The following is a 19,542-nucleotide window of genomic DNA, read 5'->3' on the forward strand; positions in this document are numbered from 1 at the left end:
GGACAAGTGGACGGTGTGAAGGCACAGGAGGTCTGGAATCACTGCTCAGGACCACTGACTTACCTGTAATCCCCTAAGTGACCAGTTTGGCTCAAACACTGATAAAGCTCTTACATGACAGAAAATATAAGGACAGCCTGAGGACTCTGTGTGGGTTTTTTGCAGGATAAAAACACATTACACTAAAGAAAAGTGCCTTCAAATCTGGATCCTTAGCATTTGTAATTCACTTCCAAATTACCTGGGTTACACCAAGATAACATCCCGGGTACACATCAAGCTTACAAATTGGGACAGCTTCTTTCTAGCGTACGTCTTCGGATCTTGGGAGATTTAAATCTGAGTTTCTCTCTTTTGCTGTGGGGGGAGGTATCTCCTACGAGGCCTTTCCTCCTGCATGGGTTCTCCTGTGGGCGCTGAAGTGGGAGCTGTTGTTGAAATCTTTGCCACACTCTGTACACTTGTAGGGTTTCTCCCCAGTGTGGATTCTCTGGTGAATAATAAGACTGGAGCTCTGGTTAAAGCATTTCCCACACTCCCTGCACTTATAAGGCTTCTCTCCTGTGTGAATCCTCTGGTGGGTAATGAGGTTGGAACGGTCACGGAAGAACTTCCCACACTCGGGGCACTTGTAGGGCTTCTCCCCCGTGTGCACCCTCTGGTGGGTGATGAGCTTGGAGCGCTCCCCAAAGCATTTCCCACAGTCCGCGCACTCGTACGGCTTCTCCCCGGTGTGGGTTCGCTGGTGGTTGGCCAGCGTGGAGCTCTTACTGAAGCTTTTCCCACATTCGGCACATTCGTAGGGTTTCTCTCCCGTATGGATTCTTTGGTGACTGATGAGGGCAGAGCTCTTAGAGAAGCTTCTTCCACATTCAGAACACTGATAAACTTTCTCCCCTGAGTTGGTGCTTTGCGGTCCAGGAGAATTCAAGTTCTTACTGGCACTTTGAGGTTGTTCCGGAGATGTCTCCCCTGTTGAGTTCCTCCAGGGAGCACTAAAGGATGGGCTTTGGCCAGAGTTTTCCCCAGGCTCACTACAGTGGTCAGGATTTCCTCCCAAGTGGACCCGCTGATGTTTCAGAAGGTTTGAGCTCTGGGTGAAGCTTTCCCAACATTCTCCACATTTATAGGGCTTTACCCGTGTGTGTGTTCTCTGGTGGGTAATGAGGTTGGAGTGGTCGCTAAAGCTCTTCCCACATTCAGGGCATTTGTAGGGCTTCTCTCCAGTGTGGATCCTCTGATGGGTATTGAAGTTGGAGCGGTCACTAAAGCTCTTCCCACATTCAAGGCATTTGTAGGGCTTCTCACCTGTGTGTATCCGCTGGTGGGCGATTAACTGCGAGTTCCGACTGAAGCTTTTCACACACGTGTCACACCTGTAGGGTTTCTCTACAAGGTACAGGCCTTGATGGTCGATGAGTTTTTCTAGGTCCTCTTCAGAACAACATTCTTCCCACTGTGCCCGGGACGGATTTCCCCACTGCCCTTTACCTTCATTTTCATTTTCACTGTCTTCCTCCCAATCGTGAGGGCAGCAATCATCCTCTGCAGTACATTTTGATAAGGCTCCAGGCAAGTCTTCAAAAATGTCCTGCTCTGAAATCTGGTCTTCATCATCATGCCTCATCTCAAAACCTGGAAAAGTGGACAGAAATGCAGTTCTTGTTCCTTCATTAGTGAATGTCTATTTACATATCTGGATCTTGTGTCTCGGGAATTCGGCTAATTTGAATGTGTGTGTATATCTTACATCACACATCTTATAAATGTGACTAACATGAAACTGATCGAGTTTTGGTGCACACGTGCATTTCTCACCTGTAAAGCTGCAGAGCAGAGCCTGGGACATGCTAATCCCACCTGGGAGCCCTGAGCCCCAGCCCAAGCACTCAGCCAGTCAGTCTCCCTGGCCAACTAACTACCCCATCACATTAGTCAACAATGAATACTGCCTTCTTCTAGTACATTCAGTACATCCTGTGTCATATGAGATTGAATAAACTCTCTAATTGCCTAGATGAGTCCAAGTAAAATCTAAGCCTGACTACTTGCCTCACTTGGAGGATTGCACTAAGCTAGAGATGGGATAATCTGAGCAAAGCATAGATTCTAATTCAACTCTGTTATCCCCTTTAGTTCAGAGAAAAGATAATAAGCCTGGCTCCCACATTGTCTGCATGCTTGCAGATTTTGTGGACATCTAATTGCTTCAAGCTTACCAGTGTCTGGGGTTTTAGGACTGGGGGTTGGAGGTCTGATGGCATCTTCATCTGCCATCTCACCCCAGGTCTCCTGGTTGCCAGCCTCGGTACTGCTCTGCCCAGAAGTAGGGAGACCCACGGCCTCTTTGCCAGTCCCTGTGTCTCTAACTGCAGTCCGAGCCCTCATCAGCGAGTCCAGCTCCTCATAGAAGGGGCAGGTCCCCGGGGGGTGGCTGCTCTTGGCTTTTCGGTAGCTTCGAAGGAGGTTTTTGAATCTGTAGCGACACTGTTCCAGTGTCCGCAGGAAGCCCTGTGCACACAGCCGCTCTGCAATGGCCCGGTACACCTGGCTGTTCTGGTGACAGGTGCGCAGCTTCTCAGAGAATGGGGACTCACTGAGAATGGTCAGGAAGGCCTTGGTCTCCTCGTAGCCCCAGTGCACACCTGCTGTCAGGAGTGAAGAGTTCAGAATTGAGAGACTTGATGAGACTTGCCTAGGCATCAGGGATCGGGGTCACCTGCCCTGCTAAACACCTAGAACAAAGACACTTCAGAAACTGTCTAGGTGCCTGGGGCACCAGCAAAGGACAGGCCCTTCTTTCTCAAGGCTTCCCACCCCCACCCCCACTCCCTTCTAAGAGGTTCTATTAACGCTTAAGAAACTTGGCCAAAGGGGAGGACTTAAGTGGTCGTATTATACAAGGTGACCTACCCCCGGGCTTCAGCTGACTGGTTGAGGGAAAGGCCTGTAACTGAGATACAAGAGACTCTCTTTATAACCATTCAATACATGTCCTCTACTTACTTTATGAATTTTCCTTTTAACAAACATGGGAACTGAGAATCCCTAAGACACAAATGGACTTCAGATAAGCTTGTAATAGAGTCCAACTGAGGATACCCTTTCCTCTTTTGCAGAAGGAGGAAAAGGAGGTGGTCTGTTTTCAGTTCCCCTGCAGGTAAATGATGCAGCCTGGGAGGCAGCATGGTGGAGGGAAAACCACATAAAGCTGGAAGCAGGAGCCCTGGACTCTGATCCCCGTGTACCTTCACACACCACCCTTCACAGCCCGGACTCCGATGTTCTCACTCTCACAGTGACTGGGTATTTCCTCAGCATCAGCTGTTCAAGTACCTACTGTCATGATTTCTGCTGTATCTATTAAATATTTCACTCAGTATCTTTCTTTACCTAACTTCACTAGCTGTGACATCACAGGTTGATGTGCTCATACACATTAAAATTAAAAGTTCACTCATGTAACACTTGTGATCACCCCCAAACTACCAGTGACACACTGGGAAATACTGAATTAGCTCTTTAAGGTCCCTTAAGGTTTTAAAAGTGTTTGCTTCTATAATTAAGAAAACTCATCAGGGTGAAGTGATCACAGGAGAAGAGAGTAGGAGTTTGAAGGTGACCTTAGTCCCGTAGGATCAATTCAGCCTTTCAATCTGCGCCCTGAACTCAAAAAGCAGAGGTTTGGTTGGTTAAGAGGGTTAGAACATGGATCCAATTAATGCCCCCCATGTTCTTACCAATACGACTCTGGAATAGAGCTGGGCCTCCTGGAATCCTCGGCCCCTGGATGGACTCCTCAGTGGCCAGGTCATCACCATTACAGTCTTCAGCTGCTTCCTCAGGCTCCCAGCCCCCTTCCTCCTGCTCATCCACCTCCACGTCACTATCCCCCAGCCTGGGGAGAGCCACAGCCTCTCCTGGGCCATCTGAGGCTCTGATGGCTGTCCGAGCCCTCACCAGGGCCTCCAGCTCCTCATAGAAGGGGCAGGTGCCAGGTGGGTGGCTGCTCTTGGCTTTCCGGTAATTTCGGAGGAGGTTTTTGACTCTGTAGCGACACTGCTCCAGGGTCCGCAGGAAGCCCCGTGCCCTCAGCCGCTCCGCAATGGCCCGGTATACCTGGCGGTTCTGGTGACAAGTCCGGAGTTTTTCAGAGAAAGGAGACTCACTTAAAATTGCCAGGAAAGTCTTAGTCTCCTCATAGCTCCAGTGTACACCTGACACCTTCACGTCCTCCACGTCCCACCGTTGGCATTCTTCCCAGGCCCTGGAGTCCCTCCAGGCCACTGCCTGAGCTGACTTTGTTTGCTCAGGATCCAAGCTATAATCTGCAGGGATCCTTTTTCCAGAATTTATAAGCCTTGGACCCCAAAATTCTGGTCCTTGCTCCCTCCGGGACAGGATGTTTGGTTTTGAAACTGGAACTCCTACACAAAAGGAAGAAGAGAAATGATTACGTAGAAATGATCTGTTGTGCCAAGTGTTTGTCTAAAATGTCCTTGAAATACATCATTTTCCTGCAAGAAACTAATGAGGAATTCCCATGCTAATCCCTCAAAAGGTCTGGAGGGAGAGGGAGAGGAAACTAGACGTAACCTCACCAGAAACATACTGACCTGCTTGCTTTGTTCATATGTTTTTTTGAACATTTGTGTAATGAAATATATCATACAAAAGAGTAACTGGTACTGGTCCACAGATGGGTACGTGCCCTAAACTGACCCAATCAGAATAAATTTAATGATTGGAGGAAACGTTTGTGTGTGTATCTGTGTGGGTGGTGTGTCTCCCTTGCTAGAAATGTCAGGCCTCTACTGCCTTTGGCATCTACCATTTGACTGTGACAGCAAATAGCTTTACCATGGAGCTGACACAGAGGATGGCAGAGCAGAGAGAAGAAAGAACCCAGGTCGCTGAGCCCATCTGTGCTGTGGTTAAAGCATGCTCTCCTCCGGACTGCCAATCGCATGAGAAAATAAATTTCCTTAGTTCTTAAAATACTTAGCTATGTTTAAAGGACAGATGTCCCAGGAGCTCCCAGCCCTAACCCTTCCAATAGGGAGCCTTTAATTAAAATAAATATTTGAAGGAAACTAGATGAAAAGAGTTTAGAGCTAAAAGAGGCGTAAGGATTATCTAGTTCAGCATTTCCCGAAGGTGGTTCCTTTGAACACGATTTTCCCCAGATATCATGTGTAAGAAGGGCATACTTTTCATCATGTGTAAAAAGGGCACGCTGCCCAGCAAGCAGCCAACAAGCTCCTAGTATCCTACTTTACTGCCACAAGTCAGACCTACTGCTGTCTCTTCTACCTTATCCCACTCTCACGTCTAACTCCCCTCTCACTGACCCCAGCTCCACGGGGAAATGTTCATATTCTTTGACTTCCTTTGGAGATGCACCTACAGAGAAAGGGGTCCGTGCTGGTCATGTGGGAGTCAAGTATTCTGAGCCCTGTGACAGTTATTTCTCATTGTGGTTTAATACATCAAACTCATGGGCTTAGTTTACTTGAATCTGCCCGAGAGATGGACCCTATTTGATGTTGAGAAGACTGGAATTCTGGGACGGCAGGCTGGGCACAGCCCCAGGACGGTGGTGAACGTACTGAGGAAATGAAGAGAACGAGCCCCAAGAGGGCAGGCTCTGGGCCGCCAGCCTGCCAGCCTCTATCCACTTCCCACGCGCCCTCCCTGCCTCCACAGTGTTGGCCACAAAGAGCATGGCTCCCTCCTAGGTCTGAAATTCCAGAGACTTCACAGAGCCACGAGTCTCAAGGGAGTGACGAAACACTCCCTGGGAATGGAGTGTACCAGAAACCCGACAATCTCTTATCAGAGGGCACTGTTTCCTTACCCAGGGACACGCCGTTCCCATAGTTGTCTCCGGCGGGGTCCTTGCAGAACTCCTTCTCCGTGTGTCTGCCAGGGCCCAGGGCTTCCTGTGAGATGTATGACAGAAGGACCTCAAATGTCACTGACCCCTGAAAACAGCCTGGGAGTCCCCCCAGGCCCCAGGAGAGATAATAATGGGCACAGTGAAACCATGTGTGAGGCGAGCATCACAAGGAGCATGACCAAGGAGAGGCCCAGCGCTCTGGGGGTGGAGGGCCAGGGGCCAACGCCCTGCACCTGACGCCCTTTTGCTGAGGGCGGGCCACAGAGAGAGGAGAGGAGCAGGGACAAGAACACGGGAGAAAGAATGACAGGAAAGGGAGAACAAAGAGCAGCTCACCTGGGACTCAGCTGTCACCTCCCAATCTCCAACACTCCCCATCTTTGGGAGAGCAGGGACTCGGGGAGTGAGGACAGCTGAGGAAGAGAAAACAGCTCTGAAACCCAAACTCTGGTTCCCCACAAACCACCTCCCTCTGAGGTCCAGCTTTCCGAAAGCCTTGCTTGGATCAAACTGAGCCCTTCCCGGTAGCCAGTGCAGACTTCCACTTTCACTTCCCTTCTAGAGTATCCAGCTCCTGAGTCGTTGTGAGATGTCAGCCCTGAACTCCTGTGAGCACCAGTCTGCCCCAGTTCCAGCCTGAACCTGCGACATGACTCAGCTCAGGCGGGTGTGCTAACACCACCGGGGCTTCACCTTCTCTTACAACGCTTACTGGCCTTCCTTCTCAGGGTGTCCCTCACACACTCCTCTAACCCTTGCCTTGAATTCTGCACATCCTTCCTCCTCGTGCACCCTTAACCCCCACCCGTCACCCCTCCTCCCTGGCTCCTGGTACTCACCACTCTCTTTCAAGGGCTGTGGTGCCATCTTGGTGTCTAGATGCTCAGGAAGGTCAGGATATGGATTCTTCACCCACTGCTTCTGGGACTGTCCCTCTGGCCAGTGATCTGCTGGCTCCAGCTGGAAGCTCTGAGATCCCTTCATTGCCTTTAAGGACCTGGTCTCTTCTGCACACAACTCCAGTTCCTACACATAGACGGCCAAAATTCCCAACTGTAAGTTCAATAACTGGTAGGGCAGGGAATGTTCTTTTGAGTACAACTGTGGTTCAAAGGTTAACAGGCTCTTTTTAAAATCTAAAAATGGCTTGAAGTTTGACGACAAAGCCATTAGACTGACTTCAGTAAATGACTAGCATTTATATCACCAAATAAATACTGTCATGATCAACACAGAGAGGCTAGACAAGTGTCTAAATGAGGCCACTACTACTCAATTTATCTCTTAATGATCCAGAAATGTTTTATGTAAAATTTCTGTGGCATAAAAAAAATCTCTAAACATAAAAAAACAGGTTTAGTTTTTAAGTTATAAAAAAAATAAAAGTTAATCAGGTATATATTAAAAGACAAAGAAAAACACAAGAGCTGATACAACTATAACTCTAAATGTAAATGCTCTAAATATTCCTGCTGAAAGGCAAAGAAAATTCAAAGAATTGTAGATGGAATTTTAAAATGAAATAAAAGTATGCGCTTTTCAGAAAAGCACACCTGATCTTAAAACAAAAGGATACACAGAGGCAAGGCGCTGTAACTCAAAAAGAAAACACACTTGGCAATTTTAATTTCAGTGTAGAAGTACAGGCAAAAAAGTACTTGGAGATATACAGAATAGATATATAATAAAAGGAAATAATCAGTTAAGAGCTAACATTGCCCCATTCAGCTTTATCAATCTTAAGGCTAATATCTTATCTCTGTCTCAAAATTGATTCCAAATTCAGAGGTATAAGGCTGAGATGTTATTTCCTGGCCCTAAAATCCCAACAATATAACAATTTTATTGCCTAACAGAAACACCTAACTCTAAAAAAAAAAAAGTACCTCAATTTTTTTCCAGTAGGTATTTTCAATACTCGCATGGTTCAAAAATGGAAAATATACAAGGATATAATCAGTGAAAACACCCCATCCCCACCTGTCTCCATTCCACCTGCCCAGTGTCTCCCCCGACTCCTCAGCACAGGAAACCACTGTCCTTCTGCGTCTTTTCAGGGTTCTTTATATATAAGCAACTAAAAATACATAGTCTTGTTCTTCCCCATTTTTACACAAAAGGTCGCAACTATATACATTGCTCTGAATCTTTTTTTTTACCCCATATAATATCCATCTTTTTCAAACTTTATTATTGAGTTTGCCAAATTTCACTCCAAAAATCGTTTGGCCAATCTGAAAACTCAAATCCACTCTCACAGACAGGAATTTTATCATTGGGCCATGCACATCAAAAGCCATTCCAAATGAGAAGACCTATCAGTGTCCCGTGTGGTTCACAGAGAAATGACATCTGCTCATCAACATTTTGTTTAAAAAAATAACAACTTTGTGCTCAAGAAAAAATTAACTTTGTTATAATTACAATTTTATAGTCTGTAGAACTCTGCAGGAGCCCCAACAGTAATCCTCACTCCCTAGCTTTTCCAACTACTGCTACACCTAAACCAAGATTCTGACTTCATGGATAGTAATTGTGGACACAGGAAGATGTAGATTCAAGTGGTGATGAGGAGGCAAAAAATCAGCAGGCTACTGGCCAGGGTGAGGGTGAATTAAGAAGCCATTAAAAATGCCTGTACACCACACAAAAACCTGTACACAGATGTGTACAGCAGCTTTATTCAGAATTGCCAGAACTTAGAAGCAACCAAGATGTCCTTCGGTAGGTGAATGCACAAATAAACAGCGGTACATCCAGACAATGAAGTATTACTCAGCGCTAAAAACGAATGAGCTATCAAGACATGAAAAGGCATGGAGGAACCTTAATTATATATTACAAACTGAAAAAAGCCAATCTGAAAAATGCTATCTACCACATAATTCCAACTATATGACATTCTGGAAAAGGCAAAAACTATGAAGACAGTAAAAAGATCTGTGGTTTTGTAATTGCCAGAGGTTAGAGGGGGAAGGAGGTATGAACAGGCAAAGCACAGATGATTTTTAGGGCAGTGAAACTATTCTGCGTGACACCGTAATGGTGGTATCCACAATACAAATGACATGTAGTCATGTCATTGCACATGTGTCCAAACCCACAGAATATACAGCACCAAGAGTGAACCCTAAGGTAAACTATGGACTCTGGGTGATAACAGTGTTCAGGGATTGTAACAAATGGACCACTCCGGAAAAGAATGTTGACAGTGGGGGAGGCTGTGCATGTGTGGGGGCAGGGGGCAAATAAGAACTCTGTACTTTCTGTTCAATTTTGCTACGAAACTCAAACTGCTCTAGAAAATAGCCTTTTTTCTTTTTTTTCTCTAATGCCTAGGCACCTGATGGGGAGAGGGGTTGTGCAAGAGGGTGACAACAGAATAAACAAGCTAAAAATCACAAAATAGCAAAACTGAAAGTTTTTTTTTTTTTCAATTAGAGGTCATTTAGCCCAGTAAGCAGCAACCCTTTTCAGGTGGTGGTTCTCTCTGAGGAACATATTTAATCTATTTCATTCCACTACTAAGACTTGGGGACAAATTTTACCTGCAGTGAATGTAACTAACCTTGCAATGTAAGATCACAAGCAACAACATATGTGCCTGGGGAAAAAAACAACCTTCTTTGCTACTTATCCATTTGTTCTGACATTTCTGAGTACTGAGAAGCAGATAGAAAAGTTAAAAAATAAAAGTCACGGGAAAAAAATACATTATAGAGAAGACTCTATTACTTCTTTTCCCCTCCAATTTTAGAGTGAGTTCAACCTTTGCTCAGTTCACAGGGGTATAATTTGAGAACTTTGGGTCTAGTCCAACCTTCTCATTGTACACATGAAGAATTATAAAGACCTTCATTTAAGTCAGTTCTTATCTCTGGGTTTCAAGTTCTTCACCCTCCAGCTCTGAAGTCCTAAGATGTCCATTTGTTTCCACTGCCACTTATAATAAATAGCTGATTTCTTTAAAAGAATTAATCTGGGAGGCTGGGGTGGTATATTAAAATAAGGTATACTCCCTCCTATTTAGTTCTGTAACTTTAAATATTATGCTTTCTGTGTCTTCAATCAGTTTGTAAAGGAATTCAAAAAGCAAAGCCAAAGACCATAAATCTTTCTTCCCCTAGTCTCACATCCATATAAACCTTTACCTCTAACAACAAAGAGGAAACCCCTGCAACAAGCAAGGGGTTTGTTCTCAAACCTGTGATTTCCGCCAATGAAATGTGACTAAGTATAATACCACAAGAATTATTGACTATATTATAAGTGGAAGCAACAAAGTGATGTCAAGATAAAGGTTCTGGGAGGCTGGCTCAGCCCACAGTCACCTGAAGGACTTGTTCTACACATACCAGAGTCGAAGCAGGATTCAAAATGTATGTCACAGCAAAATTATAAATTATTACCACGGGTTTTTAGGGCCTCTTGCAAACTGTTTAAACTGTGAATGTTAAATCCACAATGCATTCACTTTCCTTATCTCAGCTCTACCACTTACATAAATTTGGACGAGTTACTTACCCGAGTCTGTTTACCCACTGGAAAAATGGTGATGAAAACAGCATCTACCTTATTGGGTTGCTGAGTAATTAGATGAGCAATACGTAAAGAAAGCTTAGAACAGTGTCTGACACACAGTGAGTGCTCAATAAATATCAGTTAATATCTCATTTGAGCCATGACTCAGAGGTATTTCAATTCCCATGGTCCACAGATGAGGCATTTGTCGTATAGTAGAAATAACAATGAACTTGGAACCTAAGAATCAGGGTTTAGGCTCTGGTTCACACTGACTGAGACCTGTGAGCCACCTGACTTAGGGGGCCTCAGTTTAATCTAAAATATCAGGACAATAATGCTATTTCTACCCACCCACATGATTGCTGTAAGCATCCAAAGAGACCACATACATAAAAAGATTGTGTTAAGTATAAAACACAATACAAATCAAACGTACTGTGAATACGGTACTGGGAGGCAGCTTAGAGCAGTGGTTATGAATGCTGGCTTCAGAGTCAGACTGCCTGAACCCAAATCCTGCCTCTACCATCTAGAAGCCAGTGACCTTGAGGCAATTACCTATCTTTTCCTTGTCTGTTTCCTCATCACTAAAATTAAGGTAACGGTACCTATCTCATTAAACTGTTGACAGGATTCAATGAGTTAATACATGGAAAGCACTTAGAACAGTGCCTGGTACATAGCAGTGTTCAACAAATGTCAGGTACTTGATAATAATAATTACCATTATTACTATGTATTATTGTGGTGGCTTTGGCAATTATTAACCTAGTCACAGCCCCACTGCCTTGGACCCGCTCCTTGGAGAACAGACCATCAGCCTCACCCTCTGCCCTGCAGCCTGGGCCTCTCGCTGCCAATCCTCCACCAGGGCCACCGCCTCCTCTCCACTCTCGGGGTGGCGTGCCTGTACCCAGGCCTGGACCTCCCGGGGTAAGATGGTCAGGAACTGCTCCAGCACCAGCAGCTCCAGAATCTGCTCTTTGAGGCGGATCTCTGGCCTCAGCCAGTGACAGCAGAGTGCCCAGAGTTGACTGAAGGCCTCATGGGGTCCTGCCGCATCCCTGTACTGGAACTGCCTGAAGCGCTGGCGGGAGGCCTCGGGGCCGGGGACAGGCTCATGACCCTTCTCCCGGGGCTGAGATTCTGATCTCCACGCATCATCCTCCAGCTTCACAATCAGGAGTTCTTCAGGCTCTGGCCGGGGAGAGGCCTGGGCCTGGCATTCCAGGGATACAGCCATGGTCTCTCCCAGACGCCTCCCTTCAGCTGGGACGTCCTGGTCCAACGTCTTCCTGCATCTGGAGTGTGTCCTTCGAGGGGCTCCTGGGAGGGGAAATGCTCCCCCAGGTTCTGAAGGCAGAAAGACAAGGCATAGTGTAAGCAGGAGGGCCAGGAATCTCACTCTCCCCACACCTTCCACTGCTTTGCACAGGGGGCAGGGGTGCTAAGAGAGGCCCTTTCCCATAAGCAGGAAGTTAGCCCACAATCTGCCACCAAAACCAGCAGCCAGTACACCTCAGAGGAAAACAGCATGGCACTGAATCCTGCAGGATGCCCTAAATGCCTTAGCTGGGTATCAAGGCTTCCATGCTCTGGTCCCAGCAAAGCCTCTACACGTGTCCCAAGTCTGACCTTCCCTTAAGCTGTGTTCCAAATGTCACCCCCTCCATAAAGCCTTTCTTCCTGGCCCTTAAGCTTTCTTCTAAGGGTGCTCTCCCTGCAAAATCCCTCTCACTCTACACTCCCCTTTGGTCATCCCACTCATCTGCCATTTTTGACCATCTCTAAACTGATGACTCCCAAAACTCTAGCCAGGACCTGTCTCCAGACCCCCAAAGTCCAACAGCACACTTCCATTTGACTCTTTCTTAGGTATCTCCAACTCAATGGGTCAAAACTGAATTCGTCATTTTCTCCTGCAAACCTGTCCCTCTTCTGGAATTCTTCACCCAACAAATGCACCACCCCCCACCAAGTTACCCAGGCCAGAAACCGGGGCATCATCTTTCTCCAAGATCCCCCACATCTACTCACCACCAAGCTGGGTCTACTTGGCCTTCTAAGCACCTACACCCCGAGTGCCACCACCTTGTCCAAGGAATCATCATGCTTTTCACTTCATCAGCCTCCTAACTCATGTCCCTGCCTTCACTCCTCTCATCCCATCACCTGGTCCATTCTTTGCACAACCTGACTAGATCAAAATCTGACCAGGTCGCGGCTAATAACCTTCAGGGACCTCCCATTGCCTCAGGATAAAGGGCAAGCCTTGCCCTAGTCTCCATCTCATCTCGTGACCATGCTCCCACCCATCAGGGTGTTTCAGGCACGGCTCACAGCTCCAGCGTCGGGCTGCCCTCCGAACCCTCTCTCACGTTACCATCTCCTTTGGGAACAGTCTCCTCCCTTTCATCCCATAGCGTCAGCTGAAAGTGTACTTCTTCCAAGTGGCCCTTCCCGTGCCCTGAAACAATTCAGTCCTCAGCCACAGGCTTCCATACCACCTTAGATTTTCTCTACCATTACCCTGATGACACTTTATGGTAATTACCTCACTCACTAGATCACAAGCTTCCTAAGGACCTAGCACATGGATGGGCACACAGAGGAAGCACTTGATGAACAGTGAAATAATGGAATAATGTCAACGGATGATGGTGATGGGTCATGAAGCAAAAACTATAATTAATCCCTTTCTAGATTTAAAAAAAATAAATTATCTTCTTGCTTAAGTCAGAAGGAATTCTTTTCTCCTCTTTATTTCCATCTCTGTGACACTTGCCACTTTCCACGCTGTCCTAGAGGGGTGTGTGGACACGTGTGTCCCCGGAGAGATGACAGCCTCACCGAGGGGAAAGAATATAGCTTATTCCTCACTTCTTTTTCCACACCCCTCCCCTCCCCCAGCCCACAGTAAGCACAGTGCACTAAACACAGGAGGCTCTCAGTAAATGCTTCTTGAGTGAATGCCGAGGGTTGCTTCTTTCACACAATGAAGACTCTGACAACACTCGTGCTGGGTTCTCTGGAAAAATGGGTTCTTTGTGTCACTCGTAACAAATACAGATAACATTAAAAATGCCCACTCAAAGGAGGCTATTAGTTGCTTCCAAGTGGGAAGGACACAGCTGAATTAAGAATGGAGGGAGGGTGGAATTTTGATTTTAGGCCATGTGACTTGGCTGTCTGGAAACAAGGCAAGAGTGATGAAAAATGAAGGCTTGTCCTAAAGACCTCCACACACACACAGGGAGAGGCTAGGACACAACTCATGGCCACCTGGCAACTTCCTGCTCATCCTTCGGCTACCAGCTCAATGTCACCTCATCTGCTAAGAGTTTCCTGACCTGACCTTGTCATGCCCAGCCCCTCACCCCTGCTCTTCAAGAATCACTTCCCCTAACCCTGTGTTCCCAAAGCACTTGGCACATACCTCTAACATAGGTGATATCCTACACTACTATGGTTACCTGTTCTTACATCTGACAGTCCTGTTAGGTTGTACTGCTAGGGCCAGTACTGTATCTGACCCATTTCTGTATCCACAGTGCCCAACCCCATGTCTGATAAATAGCAGGGCCATTGGGAGTTTTGCCTTTTATTAAAACAGTAAATCAGGTACATCAAAGCCTAATGGGCTATGGAAGATCCATAATTTATACTGAGCTAAAGAATGAAACTTTGGTGAAATTTAATTTCTCTTTTAACCACACCCTTAATCATGCACTAGCCCAAACATATCTGCATCACTGTCTCATATGAAGACAAATTCACTGGTCATCTGCAGAGTCCCACTATGGACCCTGAACTGTACCAGGAGCTAGAGTGCCAACAGTAACTAGGACAGACAGTCTCCACTGTTATCAAAGTTACCATCTAAACAGAGAGACAGTCGATAAAGCAAGCAAAGAGGTGTATGCTCCTGCGCAGAGAACAGACACAAAAACAGGCAATTAACAGTCCCACTGGGCACAAAGTCCAGGGTCTCAAATATTAGGTATTTCCTTCTGGGAAGATTTGAAAGTCCCACAGGTTAGTTTCAAATACAATCTGAAAGATGTCTCTCCTCTTCTCTTAGACAGATATGAACAGCAGTCTATCCACAGAGGGAGGTCAACATAGTCAGCAGACTTCACATAGAGCTGACAGAGGCAAAATGCACAAGGGCATGCCTCAGTCCTGAGACTACCAGAAATATCGGGGGCCCACTAGGATCAGCAACCTCAAAGAGTATCCATTTACCGAGTGCCCCTGCGGTGCCTGGCTACATTCACAATCTCAGAATCCTCCAGGCAAGCAACTGAAGAGCGCTTGGTGTTGAGTTGCCTTACCCTGATCTGTAACTTACACGCATCACACTACATACAGACCCCAAAAAGAGGAAAAGATATAATGTAAAGAGTGCAGTCATTCCCATTCACTCTATGTCGTTCCAGAGCATGTGGTGATGACACCCATGACTCTGCTGGTGCCCAGACAGGTCGAGCTCTCCCAAGCTGCTCTTAGTGTCCACTGAGTGTGAGCAGAGTGTCTTTCACGGTCCCTAAACACAAGCCAACTCTTCCGTCTCTCATTCAACCAAGAAAATCTGGCTGTGCTATCAGCTTATTGAAAGACAGCATATTGGTTTTTAAATGGCTCTTTGCCAAGGATTTTCAAGCTGTGATTTTTGGCTAAAAGTGATTTTCACCTTCTGTGTTGACTATAGAATATAATTATCCTGTAAGGTATGACTTCACTACATCCCTAATTTACATATAGGGAACTGAGCTTCTGTGAAGAAGGTTCATGCGAGGTTCTGCAACCAGCAAGTGTAGAGCTGGGATCTAAGCCCAGATTTGTTTTCTCCTGTCATTTTTCTTAACCATCCCATAGAGCCTCCTCTAGGTCTCCAGTTACCCGAACTCCTGAGAAGATGGTATGGAAAGTGGAAAGAACAGGAAGGCAGGAATGAGCAGTTCAGGGTTCCAGTTCCACTCCTGCCATTTACCAGCTGTGTGACTTTGGACAGGTCATCTGGCCTTGGCAGCTGCCTGACCCTACTCAGCAGTTGCCCCAGGTGCCCCCATTAGTAACGTGGGAGTAGAGCAAATAGGGAAGCAAGAATCAGTAGCTACGAATTTAAATAGCTATGGGCCCCAGGCAATGTAAATGAGTAAATGAGTGGTGTGGAGACTGAGGTTAACTACAGAGCACCAGGACACACACTGATACATTGTTCCCAGGCCTTCCAATTTTCCCAGGAGAAGCTAGAACTCTGGATTTCTAAATGATGGCAACCAACTCAAAATTGTTTCAAACACCATGAGGATTAAATAAAGTATGATGCCTCAGTGTTCACAGCAGCACTATTTACAATAGCCAAGACATGGAAGCACCTAAACATCCATCGACAGATGACTGGAGAAAGATGTGGAATACACACACACACAGACATAAAAAAGAATGAAATAATGCCATTTGCAGCAACATGGATGGACTTAGTGAAGTAAGTCAGAAAGAGTAAGACAAATATCATATGATAGCACTTATATGTGAAATCTAAAATATGACACAAATGAACTTATTTATGAAACTACAGACTCTCAGACATAGAAAACAAACTTATGGTTACCAAAGGGAAAAGGGGTTGTGGGGAGGGACAAATTAGGAGTTTGGGATTAACATATACACACTACTATATATAAAATAGATAAACAAGGACTTACGGTATAGCACAGGAAATTATATTCAGTATCTTGTAATAACATATAACAGAAAGGAATTTGAAAAAGTATATATATGTATAACTGAATCACCCTGCTGTACATCTGAAAATGATGCAACACTGTAAATCAACTATACTTCAATTAAAAACAAATAAATAAAAGTTTTAAAAATTAAGTAAATAAACAAATAGTGCATGATGGTAGGCTTCATTCAGCATGAGCTGTCATTTTGGAACCTTTCAGCTAAATGATCTCAAAAGTCTCTTCCAGTATCCAGGAAGGCCTAGAAAGGACACATTCCCCTCAGCAATGAGGGATCTGCCATCAAAACCAGGATCCCTTTATAAATACAGGGAAGCTGAGGGGCATCCTGGCTCCTGCAGTAGTGAATATGGATGTGGACATGAGGAATGGGAGCCCAGTGAACAGTGGGATGGAGATCTGCCCCAGTCCCACTGGAAAGGCCAAGACTAGTCTGTGACCTCCAAAGAGAAAGAAACTGGGAGTTCTCGACGCCTATCAGGCTAACTTGGCTGATAGTCCAGGCTACTGCTTACAGCAGCCTGATCTTATACTTAAGTGCTTAAACCAGGGAGAGCAAATGGGTTTCATTTAAAGCACCAACTTCAGCTGGGTTAAGGACTCTGAATCCCATGGGAACATGTGCTGGGACCAATAAGATGTGACTGCCAGACACAGGAGGGGGAGTACCAGCACATATTCTGTGTATTTGTCACCCCTGGCTTACCCTCCCAGAGGCACTCAATCACTGAAGCCCTGACAGGCAGGAGAAGACTAACAAGCTCATCCCCCTGGAAATCCACTGGAAATAGCAGTCTTCAAGCCTGGTAAAGCAAAACTCAACAGGGATGGTCTTTATTCACACATTCATCAAGTATTTAATGAGTTACTTGTTTTACATCAAGTACTTATTACTCTGGGCTGGGCAATTGGGAAATAGAGGTGACTCAGAAACTGTTCCTGTCCTGGAGATGCTCCCAGTATAATGGAAGGACAGAAAAAAAAAAAGGTCACAGATAATTATGATCGAATGTGGCAAATGCAATAAAAGAGGCCTCTGGGACCTGGGGTACGGGGTGACTTAAATGAACAAAGTTAACATTTGAGTTGGTTCTCGAAGAAAGAATGGTTCTCTTGGCAAAAAACGGGGAGGCAAGTGTACTCTAAGCAGAGAGAACACCAGGTGTAATAGTGAAAAACCAAACAGCCTCCCCAAGGTATGGGAGTAACCTTGACAGCAGGAAGATCAGGCTGTAAAGGGAGTTCATGAAGGGTCTTGAATGTCAGGCTAAGGTGTTTGCACTTAATTCGATAGGTGATGGGAGTTAATGAAGTTTTTAAAGTAGAAAGCCTCATCTCATTTGTGGGTTAAATAGATCACAGGAGCTACAATGTGTTTGTCCAGGCTGGGGAGGTGAAAAGGTATAGGCTTCAGAAAAACCTTGACAAGGAAATGTCTCAAGATACATTAAGGAAATTGAAAGATGTGAAGATACCTGGATGTGGAAGAATGCAAGAGGATTCAGAGCACGCCTGGGTTAAGTGGATGTTGGAACCGTTCACTTCCATTAGGCAGAAGGAAAGAGGTGCAGGTTTGGGGCGGAACACAACAGCCAGTCCCACCCACGGGGTTCCAGAGGTCACAATCATTAAAGTGTAAGGGGGTATCAAATTAGATACGGTCGTTTTAGACGAGCAGGTAGAGATTGGAACACTATTTTTAACGTCGGGCTTGAAGCTCAGGCCCTCTTATCTTCACTTCTTGCCAGGGCCCCAGAACCCTCTAATCCTTCCCGATGAGTTCTCCAGACCCTTCCACCTTCAGAACCTCTCTCGGTCCCCTCACCTAAGGACCTTTCTAAGACCCTCCTAGGGCCTTCTATCTCCCTCCTCATCCCCGACCCTTCTGTGACCCTTTCCATCTCCGGAGGCTTCATCCTCTGACCGCCCCTCACCACCCCCGCCCCACATAAGAGCTTCTTTTTCCCCCTCTCACCTTCCCCGGCCCCCTGTGACACCACCACCTCCTAAGTCTCCAGCCCAGAGCCTGAGTCTCAGCTGCCCCCGCCCCGCCACCCGGACTCACCCACCGAGACACCCACTTCACAACAGGGCGGAAGTGCTCCAGAGCGCGCGCGGGGAATGCTGGGACGCGGAGTCCGAACGGCGCCACCCCGGGAATGGCGCGTCTGAGACTACATCTCCCAGAAAGAACCGCGAGAGCGCCGTTGGGCGGCCCCCTCCGCTAGAGGCCTTCCAGGTGTCGCCAGCCAATCGATGAGTCATCTTCTCCGGGTCCTCGCCCGGGAACAAATCGAAACAGAGTCTAAGCGTGAGGGCGGGGCCTGTTGCGATCCTGGTCCTTTCCCCAGGCTCTGAGATAACCGCACCGCCCAGGGGGGCATTCAAGCCGAAGAGGCGGGGTGTATTCAAGAGGGGATGTGAGAGCCCAAGGCCAGGAGAGGTCAAAGCGGAAACAATAAGATTTTAGGAGAGAGGGTGACTGAAGGTGACCAGACTGGTGGGCGGGAGAGTATTGGAAAACTGTAGTTTCAATTTCCAGTTCAGTTACGCTGCGTGACTTTGGATCAATTGTGAAACTCCCTTTCTTCACCTGTGAAATGAGGCTATAATGGCATCCGTGTCGCTGGGTTTTTGTGAGGCTTCACTGAGATAATACACCCAAAACGATCAGCTCAGGACCTGGGTCCTAATAGTACACAGTAAATATTAGCTATTTTTATGTAAATTAGTACAGAGTTTGGCACTAAGTGGGTGTTGAAAGAATGTTAATCAGTATTAGAATAATAATCCAGAATAATTTTAATATAAATGCAGTTGCTTTGTTCCGTTGTGAATACTTTGGGGTATGACCAATCTAACATGGGGTTGAGAATGTGGGTTTTGTAGTCAGGCATGGATCCAAATCCCAGCCCAAAGATTTCATAGCTGTGTGGCCTTGAATTAATTACTACTTCTCTCTCTTTTTTTCTTTTTTCCAAAAAATATGGAACGTTTCACGAATTTGCGTGTCATCCTTGAACGGGGGCCATGCTAATCTTCTCTGTATCGTTCCAGGTTTTTTTGTATATGTGCTGCTGAACCGAGCACACTGCTTCTCTTTTGCCTTCGGTTTTTTCATCTGTAAAATGCAAGTGATATAACAGAACCTACATTACAGGGTATTGTGAAAATTAGATAAGAAAATGCAGGTAAAGCAGGGTCCCTGAAGTCAAGCTGCTGTGTCTGAAACTTCTTACTTTCAAATGCAGGATGTAGGCCTTGCCACTCACTAGTTGTGAAACCTTGGGCAAATTACTTAACCTCTTTATGCCTCAGTTTTCTTATTTGTAAAATGGGAATTATAATAATGGCATCTACATGATA

At 46.0% G+C, this 19,542-nt stretch overlaps 1 protein-coding gene and 1 non-coding gene across 5 annotated transcripts in view; both read right to left on the bottom strand.

The window, feature by feature from the left end:
* Positions 1–18,324, bottom strand: part of ZSCAN20 (zinc finger and SCAN domain containing 20) — a 30,559-nt gene extending 12,235 nt beyond the window's left edge. Inside the window, exons 1-8 of one of the 4 annotated variants that reach the window (XR_006723907.2) lie at positions 18,242–18,314; positions 11,250–11,776; positions 6,739–6,925; positions 6,236–6,312; positions 5,858–5,942; positions 3,741–4,427; positions 2,220–2,648; positions 242–1,635 (exon numbers count right to left, since the gene is read on the bottom strand). Coding sequence is in view for 3 of the 4 variants with exons in the window: in XM_010952131.3 (XP_010950433.1) it covers positions 377–1,635; positions 2,220–2,648; positions 3,741–4,427; positions 5,858–5,942; positions 6,236–6,312; positions 6,739–6,925; positions 11,250–11,666 (3,141 nt within the window). In the remaining variant the exon portion in view is untranslated. Of the gene's footprint in view, positions 1–197; positions 1,636–2,219; positions 2,649–3,740; positions 4,428–5,857; positions 5,943–6,235; positions 6,313–6,738; positions 6,926–11,249; positions 11,777–18,241 lie in introns of those variants that run through there. The other 3 variants (XM_010952131.3, XM_010952132.3, XM_045514613.2) reach the window with 3 other exon arrangements.
* Positions 18,325–19,156: 832 nt separating this feature from the next.
* LOC123616073 (U6 spliceosomal RNA) lies at positions 19,157–19,266 on the bottom strand. Its single transcript, XR_006723930.2, has one exon. It is a non-coding gene; the product is annotated as a U6 spliceosomal RNA (small nuclear RNA).
* Positions 19,267–19,542: the final 276 nt, after the last annotated feature.

The sequence above is a fragment of the Camelus bactrianus genome, chromosome 13 (genome assembly GCF_048773025.1).
Source record: "Camelus bactrianus isolate YW-2024 breed Bactrian camel chromosome 13, ASM4877302v1, whole genome shotgun sequence".
Classification (NCBI taxonomy): Eukaryota; Metazoa; Chordata; class Mammalia; order Artiodactyla; family Camelidae; genus Camelus; species Camelus bactrianus.